This window comes from Cydia amplana, chromosome 13 (assembly GCF_948474715.1).
Source record: "Cydia amplana chromosome 13, ilCydAmpl1.1, whole genome shotgun sequence".
In the NCBI taxonomy this organism is placed as follows: Eukaryota; Metazoa; Arthropoda; class Insecta; order Lepidoptera; family Tortricidae; genus Cydia; species Cydia amplana.
In genome coordinates, this window is record NC_086081.1 from 5,029,751 (window position 1) to 5,042,577 (window position 12,827).

At 37.2% G+C, this 12,827-nt stretch overlaps 1 protein-coding gene across 1 annotated transcript in view; it reads left to right on the forward strand.

Moving 5' to 3' along the window:
• Positions 1-12,044, forward strand: part of LOC134653426 (arylalkylamine N-acetyltransferase 1-like) — a 33,408-nt gene extending 21,364 nt beyond the window's left edge. The window contains exons 4-5 of the mRNA XM_063508789.1: positions 1,792-1,997; positions 11,825-12,044. Of these exons, the coding sequence (XP_063364859.1) occupies positions 1,792-1,997; positions 11,825-12,008 (390 nt within the window). The 3' untranslated portion in view covers positions 12,009-12,044. The remainder of the gene's footprint in view (positions 1-1,791; positions 1,998-11,824) is intronic.
• The last annotated feature ends 783 nt before the right edge of the window (positions 12,045-12,827 follow it).

The window sequence follows — 12,827 nt, forward strand, 5'->3', positions numbered from 1 at the left end:
GGTATACAACGTTATATCTAGCCATATCAGTAGTTAGTAACAGTGTAATAATACAAAGAAGTTTACCTCGTATTATATTTTGTACCTGAAGCGGGCCGGGCCTATTATTAGTTATTGATTTTATGTCGTTCGCAGAAGCCGGGATTGCGGGATTAACTTCGATGTTCAGGATAAAGTTACTATTCTATTTGAGCGCGAATTATACGGGCAAGGTTTTGCGAAGTTTCTTTGAGTATTAAACAGACCTTTATAAGAAAGAAGAAAGAAAGAAACCCGGACGTAAATAAATGAAATTTAGTGAAAAAACTAGTTTAAAACTACCTTGGGTAAAAAGAACCTACCTATAATATTTCACATATACCTAACATTTAAGAACGTTTTATTTTTAAAAGCATCATTCTAATAAACATGAAGTTTATTTTCTCGTCTGTAAATATCTAAAGTATGTACTTAGTTTGAACTTTAATACAAGGCATATTAATTATTTAAATTTAGTTGCATTGATTACTGAACTATTAATTAATATAACCAACATGCGATCTGCGTCTTTACAGGCTCGTATATTTACATAAATCAGTTAACATTGAAGGGAAACCTATGTTTAGAGTTACTTAGACTAGAATAATAATGATTTACATGCGGTTATACGAGTATACTTACTCGGAACAATGGAAAATAACGAAGCAATTAATGATTCTCGTCAATATGCAATTTATAATGCTGTGCTTGCAAGTCCGGCTGTGCGAAACTATGTGTAGGTTCCATTCAGTATCAGAAGACAAAATTGTCTATGTCCGTCCTTGGGAAATTCATAATTCGTTTTATTTTCCACCGTGTGTCGACGAAAAATTTCCAAAGCTGCTAACCTTCCCACATGAAGAAACGGTAATTGCATAAGATGTTTTAATACATAGGTACATAGAGATAATTGAAAACGGGAAACTTCCTTTAAGGATAGGTTTCCTTTTAGGTTTTAGGTGATATTGCGGTGTTTTCCAGAAGTTTACGAGTAGGTACAGTCAGCAGCAGAAGTTGCTAAGCGGGCGAGGTGTTCAAAATTACCTTGGCGCGCTCTTATTCTCTTAACAATAAAGTAGCGTGAAGATAATTTTAAATACCCGGCCCGCTTAGCAACTATTGCTGCTGACGGTACTTTCAAATTTTTTGAAAACATTATCTGACTGAAATAGCATTACATGAATAATATGAGGTATATACTCGTAAGATTATGACGCCTATTCTGCCCAGGAAAACTCGTTTCACGTTTATACACCTAGAGCGAATACCAGAAAAGGTTCAAGGCCCAAAATGAAGGGCTGTTCCGCTCCACCACTCGATCCGGTCTAGTGGACAAATCACGTTATTCAATACTTTAATTACATAAACATCTAATTAGTACACATACAGTACAGGCATTCGATAAAATCGAGATTTTTTGCAAAACCAGCTCAAAAGTCTTTGGACATGTGGGCCGATTTTTATTTTAAAAAACTCGGTGAATACCTAGTTCCCTATTCTGTCCAATATTAAGCGCAATTTCACTGTATGTCCTAAAAAAATCCTTTCTTTACAATAACGTATGAAATTTTCGTAGTTCAACAGAAAATTATTAACATTTTTTGTCCCAAATAGGGATTTCATATTTATTCCGCCCAGGATCCAGAGATGAGCTCTTCAAACTTACCAAATTTTATCAAAATCTGACGAAAAAAAAATCGCCACCAACATAAACATTATGAATTATCTTTGTAACGACATGTCGCGACATAACATAACCCTTTCCTTTCACAGGAAGCAGACTACACCGACAAGTCCGAAGACTGCCCGAACCCAAAGTTCCGGCGGATCCTCAAAGTGCTCGGGCACCTGGACCGGGAGGCGAGGATCTGGGAGAAGGTGCCCAAGGACTGCCACAAGGTGGTGGAGCTCAGGGTGGCGTCCACGCACTCGGCTTGGCGGGGGCAGGGCCTCATGAGGATACTTTGCGAGGAAACAGAGTAAGAGCTAGTGTTATTGTTTTCTAATATATTTTACTATCTGCACCCCAGCCTGCACTATCTATGGTGTTCAATCATTCAATGGGTGGACCGCAAATATAAATCGCGGGATGACTTGGACGCATTCTACCCGAAATTGTGGGAAAATACCAAGGACAGGGTTGAGTTAAGAAAACGAGGGGAGGCCATTGCCCAGCAGTGGGTGTAGGTTTTTCTACCACTTTCAGAAATAAGATGTGTGTCCATAGCCTTTGGATCTGAAAATAAGTGCTAGAGTTATGCTTTTCTACTAACTTAGCCCTTTGTCAAAGTTGTGGATATCTATTATCAATCTCAATTCTTCTATGGCAGTTTATTGTCCATTTTTTTGTTTAATGGATCTCCACGTGCTGCGTTTCTGTGAGCTGTTGAACCTCACAAAAACATAGCACGTGAAAATCAATCTATTCTTCTATGGCAATTTTTTGACCAATTTATTACTTCATTTCCTATAAGTATCATTATCTTATTCACGCACACAATATCGCAATAAATAACTCACCAGTTTAATCATAAGTACTCTTTTATAGTTTCTACAGCAAGCAATAAGTAAGGAATGTATCGTTAACAATGCATAGAATGAATGCAGAACAGGAAAAACTGCAAAAGTTTTTTTTGTCGTTAATGACAGCAGTTTACACTCACTCTTGACCGGTTCTGCTCTGGCCACGCAGCCAACATGCTAATCGCTTACGCTTCGTAGCGATCGAAACGCAACTGTCACCGTCGCACTAATATGGAAGAGTGATAGAGATACACAAAGCGTTTCGTTGTCGAAGCGATAGCGATTGTCACTTTGTCTAGGCCGGCTGGTTATTAATCTTGTTCCATTATACCTTCCTCTCCCCCTAACCCCACCTGTATGCGAACAAAGAATCGATCGAAATGATTCATATACTGAAGTAGAAATTATTGAATTAAAAAGCAATCAAATTCGTAATAGGTAATCGAATAAATCGAACTTAAACTGACGTGAGTCAAATATGGAGCAATTTATTTTTATTTTTAACTCATGTATTTTAGACGGCATAAACGCGCGCGACGTGTTTTGGAGAGCCTAGATCTCCATTTTCAAGGACTAAAATATGAGCGAGTTCACGATAGCGGCGCGCTGTGTGCTTGAAAATGGAGGCCTAATAGGCTCTCCGTATCGTCGCGCGAGTGACTTAACCGTAATTAAACCATACTCGTAAAATTAACTCAAATTCGTAGTTCCGATTGTTAAAAACAGTTACATATTATGATCATTACACATTTAACCGTAAGTTTTCAATGTAACGACGTAACCTTAAACTTAACCCAACCAGAGGACACGAAACTCCATTCACGAAGCGCCTGCGCCGGCTGGGTTATTCTAATAAAATTACGGATTTAAAAACGTAACAGTAAGTTTTTAAACCCGTGGTGGTAACTTTTGCAATATTTCTATGTTTAACTGTCGTTGTCTTTTTTAGGGTTCCGTAGCCAAATGGCAAAAAACGGAACCCTTATAGATTCGTCATGTCTGTCTGTCTGTCCGTCTGTCTGTCCGTCCGTATGTCACAGCCACTTTTCTCCGAAACTATAAGAACTATACTGTTGAAACTTGGTAAGTAGATGTATTCTGTAAACCGCATTAAGATTTTCACACAAAAATAGAAAAAAAACAATAAATTTTTGGGGTTCCCCATACTTCGAACTGAAACTCAAAAATTTTTTTTTCATCAAACCCATACGTGTGGGGTATCTATGGATAGGTCTTCAAAAATGATATTGAGGTTTCTAATATCATTTTTTTCTAAACTGAATAGTAACTTCTAAACTAAGAACTTCTGTAACTTCTAAAATAAGAGAATGATAAAACTAAAAAAAATATATGATGTACATTACCATGTAAACTTCCACCGAAAATTGGTTTGAACGAGATATAGTAAGTAGTTTTTTTTTTATACGTCATAAATCGCCTAAATACGGAACCCTTCATGGGCGAGTCCGACTCGCACTTGGCCGCTTTTTAAGCCTGTACTGTTTTGTTTATTCCTAATATAACGGCTCTATCGCCAATTATTTGTTTATTTTTAATAGCGATCCAAGACAAGATTCAGTGGTCACAGTCGCAGACAATTTCTACAAACCTGGTACATATAATCAAAACCTCAAAATTAAGCGATAGAACCCAAAACGCGATTTATTTATCAATTTGTGGTATGATTAACGCTTGTATGAAATTTCCACTTTGGCCAACGACAAAATACTACATATATAATTATGTTACCCTAATAACCCTACGTATTGTAAGTAAAAGTTACCAAATAAGTATGTTTGTAAAACTTGGTGATAAAGTAGTAGTAGAATTACCGAGAATAACCCGCGTGCAAAACCGGCAGCATACTTGTGACGTTATCTATGAAAAGGGACCTTATTGTCGATGGCGCTTACGCCATTATTAACGATGCTCCGATAGAAATACAATGCCGCCTGACGCTGTGCGGCGTAAGCGCCGTCGAAAATAAGGTCCCTTTTCATAGATAATGCCCTATTTTATGAGCCATCTTACGCCTTTCGATCCGACCTTGCCTTGCGAAAATGTCCTTTCCTTTGTTGCGTCCTACATAGAAAAATGTAGTCAATTTTATTAGGTAACCCTACTTACAAAATACATAGAGTCAGACCAAGAAAAGTCTGCAGCGAATTTGATAGCTCACGCAGTGCGAGTGTTATTTTAAACGTCAAACTTCTATGAAATTATGACGTATAAACAACACTTGCACTGCGTGGGCTATCAAATCCGCTGCAGACTTTTTTTGGTCCTACTCTATTACCTTGAGAAACTTCCTAGTTAATGTAAAAAAATAATTAAACATGGTGTTTAATGCTCGTTGGGCTTCAGTACTTTTTATGGTTTTTAGAAGGCATACTTTACACCTGGAGACCGATTCAGATTTAACAACTTGTTACTGTTTTGATCTTATTTTGAGACGACCTTGAATATCGCTCACGCTGATTGTGATTGGTGACAAATGAAGTAAAAGTCGTACGTGAGATGCGCGCCAATCACCAAGATGATCGCCAAGGTTGTGTCAAAACCAGTTCAAAACTATAACAAATAAAAGATAAGATAAGAAAAGTTAGGTACATCTTTTAAATGTTTAATCTATGACTTATAACAGATTTATCGATGGTTCATTTCCTCAAACACTCGTTTACCACAAAAACGTCTACGTCTAAAATGATAAAAATCTAAATATGTAGGTACTTAACACTACAAACGGATGTAGTTGCCGAGTACCTTCGTACTCTATCTACCTACGTCAATTGCACTGCATAGAGTAACAAGTAAATCTTCATCAGGCGACATCTCAATAGAATTGTTGATGTCACGGGACATAGCAGTACAAATTGTACAAAACGACGCGACTATTACCTAAATGCAATTACGTTTTACATCTTAATCAGATAATCTACGTGGATAATTTTATTTTACCTATGTTGCTGGTGCGGTCATGCATAATAGTACATTACATACCTAGGGCGGTGAATTCGTGAATGCTCCAGATCACAGGTGTTTGTGGCCCGAACCGAAGGTGAGGTGACGTAAATAATATTCATATGCTTAAAATCGATACTTATTATCGTATATTATATCATATATATCGGGTTACTGAAATCGACAGTACGAGGGCTGTTTGATAAGTACCCGTTTTCCAAATGTATTAATATCACGGGCCGAAAATATGTATACAATCGTTATAAGCCATTTTTCAGAAGTGGGAAAATTTAAAGAAAAACAGCATTCTTTTGTTTTTTTCTCATTTGACAGCGATTCAGTGAAAGCGTGAACTTAAAATTGTGAAAATGGAGAAAGAGCAGTATCGGTCTGTAATTAGATTCTTGTTTTTGGAAGGAAAAACATGTGATGAAATAAAAGTAAGAATGCAAGCGGTTTACCATGAATGTGCTCCTTCTATGACAACCGTCAGATACTGGTTTAACGAGTTTAAGCGGGGCCCGGGGGGGAGAACAACCGTCTTTGATGAGGATCGCCCAGGCCGCCCAATTGAGGTGACTACAGACGATATGGTTAAGAAAATTGAAAATATCGTTTTAGCCCACCGCCGAATTGAACTTCGAGAAATCGTTGATGCTCTAAATGTTCCAATCGAGCGGGTACAAAACATATTAGAAGAAAAATTGGGTATGAAGACAGTATCGGCGAGGTGGGTGCCGCGTTTACTCACGGAGGAGCAAAAACGGAACCGACTGACTACTTCGGAGCAGTGTTTGGCCGTGTTCAAACGTAACCCGAAGGAGTTTCTGCGTCGTTTCGTGACCGTAGACGAAACGTGGGTCACCACTACCCCCCGGAAATGAAAGGGCAGTCGAAGCAGTGGATTTTACCGGGTGAACCTGCGCGAAAGATAGCAAAAATCGTTCCATCGGCTGGAAAGGTCATGGCGACCGTTTTTTGGGATTCGCAGATTGAGTTCTTAGAAAAGGGGAAAACGATAACAGGGCAGTACTATGCCAATTTATTGGATGAATTTGACGCTGGGTTGAAGGACAAACGACCCCATTTAAAAAATAAAAAAGTACTGTCTCATCACGACAACGCACCAGCTCATTCGTCTAGAGTTGTGATGGCTAAATTAACACAATTACGCTACGCCCTATTGCCTTACCCCCCGTATTCTCCAGATTTGACCCCATGCGATTTATTTTTGTTTCCCAACCTGAAAAAATGGCTCGGTGGTAAGCGATTTGGATCAAATGACGAAGTCATTGCCGCCACAGAGGCCTATTTTAATGACTTTCCGAAATCATACTTTTTGGATGGTTTATTGAAGCTTGAATATAGGTGGAACAAGTGTATAGAGTTAAAAGGAGACTATGAAGAAAAATAAATGCATATAAACAAAAACAACTGATTATTTTTTTCATAAACGGGTACTTATCAAACAGCCCTCGTACAACGTTTCAAATCTTGGTCGTTCTGTATATCCATACCAAACGTTTTAAAATAAAACAAAAAGATGACAACATTATGTTTCATATCCGAATTTTAATTATAATCATTGAAAGGTAGTGCGTGCGGTAGTAGGTTAGTTATAGGTTTGTGGCGACTTGTAGGTGTCAGTCTGTGTTGTGCAGGTACATATTTTTGAAAATATACCCTAACAATGCTCCTCTGGCGCAGTTATCTAACAATACCGCAACATTATTATTATGTCATTGGTCAATTAGCGAAGAATCTAACTATACCTATGTACTTATAGGAATGTCTTGCGCACACGCATCTTCGCACGTGATAGCCGCCCTGTGGTCGTGTGACGTCACGACCCCATAATGTAAACAAACAGGTTCACTCTACTTACAGCTCGATGAATAAACCAGTTCGTATTTGACCGCCCAAAAGCTCTGACGTTTCATTTATAAAATACCTAGTGCCTATATAGTTAAATATATACCTAAATCATATTAATTATCCCACAGATTGAATTTGATCACTATTACGTCTTTTTCTACTTTTCCGTTTATTGTTCATTTTCACTTTTATTTAGGTGTGGGTGTTTTTATTAATTAAGATAATTCGCGAATCCCACTTCTGATGATATCATTTTCATAACAACTCGTAAAGGTACTCGAATTATAAGGCGACAACAGTACCCGACTCATGAAAATGTTTATAATATGGACGATGTGATAAATAACACCGTGAGTCAAGCGCCGAACAAAGCACAGTCAAAGCTACGAGAACTTTTAAATAAGCACTCTGGTCTTATTGCGACTAACAATAACATTCATGAAATAAAAACTGCCGCCATGAACATTAGAACTACGGCACAAGAACCGATTGTTTACCATCCGTATCGTATGTCGTCTTCAAAACGACTTATGTTCAGAGTATTATTAAAGAACTCTTACAAAACAATATAATCTGAGAATCTACCTCGCTCTACGCGTCGCCTTCAGTCATATCAGTGAAGAAAAAGGACTCAAGTGACAGATTGTGCGTAGATTAGAGTGCATTTAACAAACGAGAACTTCCTTGCTTGCGAAGTTAAGCAAGGGTCAGAATGGTCGAGCTTTATTTAAAAAATTCAGTTACCTAACACTTAATACGACTGTACAAAAAAAGTATTAGGTTGTACACCTATGGAATTACATTACTAACAGGAATAAAATTACGATTTAACAGAACTCGAAGAAACAATTTAAAATTAAAGGAAGATGACATTGTCCGTGTCAACAATAACGAACTCGATTAAGCAAGCTTGATCCACGTTATAAATAAGGAATCATTTTCGATTGAAAACGTTTACCAAAAGAACAAGGTCAAGAGAACATACAAAAGAAAATGATTCAAATGGTACCTAAAGACCGTTTACGGTTGTGGAATCGAGAAGCAATGCACAGAGTTAATAAACGCTGAGGCAGCGTTAGAAAATAAAAAGTTATACGCTGTGGCAGCGTGGATAAAAATAGTTGGACGCTGTGGCAGCGTTAAAGAAAGGCATTTTGCGCTGTGGCAGCGCTAAAGTAAAACATTTGTCGATGCGCTGTGGCAGCGCTGCACAAATATAAAATGTCGATGCGCTGTGGCAGCGTGGTAAAAAGATAAAGCGCTGAGGCAGCGACTTTAAAATAAAATGTTGCGCGAGCGGCTTGATAGCGGACTGTGGCAGTTGCTTGAAAGCGCAATGACCGCACATTGGGCGTTGCCACTTTCTTATAGGTATGCTGTAATCGCCAATTATATTGATCAGCTGGGTTTAGCTATCCACTTTTGTGAATGAACTAGTAGCAATCTATTAACTAGTCGAATTCATTCTAAGTGCGACCTTAAGTCCATCACTATACATCATGTTGCCACTACACCGCTGAAAAACTGTAATAAAATAACAGCTGGTGACACAAAAAAATATGGGTCGATGACTTTAAGTACTTAACGGGACAATGCCCTGAATGAGGAAAAAAAAATGGGGGTTGGAGTCCTCTTACTATTAAAAGTGGCAACTGACAAACAATGATGTTGTAAACTTGTGATTCTAATATTTGTTTGCTTTCAGGTAGGTACGCTAAGTTTGCTGCAAACGACTTTAAAACTAGTTATTTTAAGGTATTATAGATATTTAGTTGTTTAAATACTTAGTTATAATATAAGATACTTTAATTACGTAATTATAATAAGTTTAAAGCTTAAAAAGAAGTACTTCTATATAAAAAAAAACAAAGCGCTATAAAAAATAAGGATACTTTATAAATGGTCATTAATAGTGTTATTACTGATTGTATCATAAATTACTTCGTTTATTATATTGTGTTCTCCATAGAATATAAGAATGCTCTGAGGTGTTATCTATGTTAATGTTGATTAATGTGTGTTTATACAAAGTTATAAAAATTTGAAAAGAGCAACCCCTTATACAGAGTTTCTTGCTCATTCTTCTCGGGGGAATCCGCATTCCGAATGAGCGAATAGCTTTAAAATAATATAATCAAGTTTGGTCAATACAAGTCGGTTTGACTACTTAACCGTTTGCTATACACACTGGTTTGAGATTGTAATATTACTGTTTCATTGGTGGATGCTGTATGTGTCAATTAATTACATGATACTTCGAGAGCGAAGTATTTTGCAGGAAGGCCGTGATAGCCGCCCTGTGGTCGTGTGATCGTGACGTCATAATGTAAACAAACAGGTTCACTCTACTTACAGCTCGATGAATAAACCAGTTCGTATTTGACCGCCCAAAAGCTCTGACGTTTCATTTATAAAATACCTAGTGCCTATATAGTTAAATATATACCTAAATCATATTAATTATCTCACCCCTTCTGTCACACGCGCAGGCAAACTAGACACAAACTCAATTAAACGGATCTCTGTTTACATCTAAATACCTACAAACGAAACCGTTTTTATTGCTCGTGAATTTTTAAACAATGCGAGGAGACCTGCGTCTGACCTGAGACTGACTAACTTTTTTGTTGCATCCTATACCATTTTATACTAGAGCGGCTCATGTTCAGCCCTAGAACTAACTTTTTTAAATATACATTAAAATTACTCAAGTAGGTCATAAACGGGTCAACTGAAATAAGCGGTCACGCTCCGCGCTCCCATGCTAAATTTGTAGGGGAGCACCGTTTGACTGCAATTTGACTTATATGCTCTAACTTGTAGTTGAAATGATCTATTTTACGCGAACTTCGAGAATTATGGGGCTAAGAAAGCGGGGGGGATGTGAACTGTTAGCAGCAAATGCAGCAATCGATGGTTCTTTGTATTGCTCATAGCTCGAATCGGACTATTGTTATAAATGTTTTTAAATGTCCACGTCGGACCTATGAGTACCTATTTAAATCGACGACACAGAGAAGTACCAACTTTATTCCCACGAGTGTTTATACGTAAACAGCGAACTTTGTACCTTGTGCAGTTTGCATAACCAAGACGCATCCCATATGTGCAATGTGCATCATTACATTGTTCTAACTGAAATGGGTCATGACAATAAGACTAGCCTTAGTCATAATGTTATATGATACAGATTCATTAACATCATGATAAAGAGACTTACGTAGGACGTTCGCTCGGATATAAGAGCAGTCGTGCACTTACATACTATATTATATATGTTAGCGGGTCGTATTTACGAGTATATGTTAATTATTCTTATTTTTATTTATTTATATAACAACAATAAATAATTAAACTAAAGTTTGACGTTAAAATGCTGTAAAAAAAACCTAAAATTGTAAAAAATTAGCGCTGTCTCGCCAACAAGCTGCATAAGCAGTTTGGCGAATAATTTTAAAATTGATTAATGCTCCTTTGAAAAAAAAAACAGCAAAAATGCAATAAATTAGGTATATGTTAGGTAACTGAAATTTCGTTGACATTTCACAAAACCGTAACATTGTATATGGTTTGCTACGTTTGTTCTTTTAAAATTTGGTGTGAGTGAGATGCGCTGCGAATGATGTCAAAATAAGATCAGTTTGTAAATTTCGAATGCAGCGTAAATACAATATTGATACAAAATTAGTATCTTCCGTATTCGGGTACAAAAGGAGCAATTGAGAATTTAAAAATAACGCAGGAAATAATTATATAATATGAACCCCAACCTTGATATTATCAAACAATAGAACTGACTCTGACAAGTGCCCAAATTAAACTAAAGTGTAATTGCAGTGTGAATTTGCCGTGTCACATAAGATTATTTAGTGGATGTATTACACACATTAAAATAGTATGATACGTTGATGAATAGCTCCAAATTTAGCTGGAAATTATCGGTAATAAAGTGTAATTAATCGTATTGTTTCGTGAAATGAGTCTATTTTTTGATATTTAATACAATATGTACCTACTCGTACCTATATATTAGTATTTTTCACAAAACGTACTCTTATATATGTTATATTATAAGTGAATTAGTCTCCATATCTAACTCGACTTAGTATGTAAATGATTAAAACCGTCAATGCAAGATCTAGGTAGGATAGTTACTAGTACCTACCTAGTACTACTAGTAGCAGAAATAAAGTGGAATGACGCCTAGCCCGCAATCACAGCAAATCGCCTTATCGGCTGAATCTCATAATTCGATATCTATTGAACATATTAAAGTCCAACTAAGCTAACTTTGCACCACTTGACATTGACAAGATCGATCTCCCATACAGTTTGAATTCGGCGCCTTTTTCTACTCATAAAGTTGTCTTGTTTATACTTAAACTTTCTCATTTATAAGTATTGTACACTTGACGTTAGTTTCAACACTGTCCATCCATCTTTCCAGGCGAGTGGCCCGGGCGATCGGCGCAGGCGCTCTCCGCATGGACACCACCTCCGTCTACTCCGCTGCCGCTGCCGAGCGTCTTCACTTCCGCAAGGTCTACTCGGTCGCGTATGCAGACCTGCCCTACGCGCCTCAACCAGACGCCCCGCACTTGGAGGCTCGAGTTTACATCAAGAGCCTGTGAAAAGTGAGTCATTTCCTATTTCCGGACACTCCCTAAATACTCCCCTGGCCGCTAATGAATGCTTAAACTTCGTAGGGTAATCCTCACCCATACGAACCAACAAATCAATCAGCGATTAGTGGATTTTGTTAAATTAAAAGACCTGTCTAGGAGGCCTTATGTGTCAGATTGCTTAAAAAAAAATTTAGGTCCATAAAATGTATTAACTTTTTACCTACCACATTTATTTTTTGTTTGATCTTATGACCTAATATAAAACGCGAATATAATATAGGTAATAATAATGACGCAGCTAGTTCGACTTGAGCCTTCAAAGTTCAAAAAACAGAATCGATATCACCAGCGTCTTACACTTTTCTCTGATGATCAAAGAGAGTACGGTCTTTTACTAATTTCATAATAACTTTTTGCAGGATTTTTCGGACGACCTAAGCTACGTACTCAAAGGCAACAGAAGTTATCCAAGAATTTAATTAAGCTTTAGGACAAAAAACGCAAGAATAGTGTGTAGGTGCACAAAAATGTAGAAAATTACATGTTACCTGAAATCGCAGGGATTAGATAGGTACTAGAATATAGACCAGTCGATTTGGTCTTAAAATATGAATCCTAAAGCTTGTATGTGAAGAACTGGCTTTTACCATTTCCAGAGCTAAGATGTTTGTATTTGTATGTAATAATTGTTTTCATGATGATATTAATATCACCAAATTTTTGCATACATACATAGGTAAGTACTAAAGTTACTAAGCGAAGAAAACAATAACTTTAAGATCAGCGTGCTTGGAGAATTTAAGTCAACGGGCTACATGAGATACA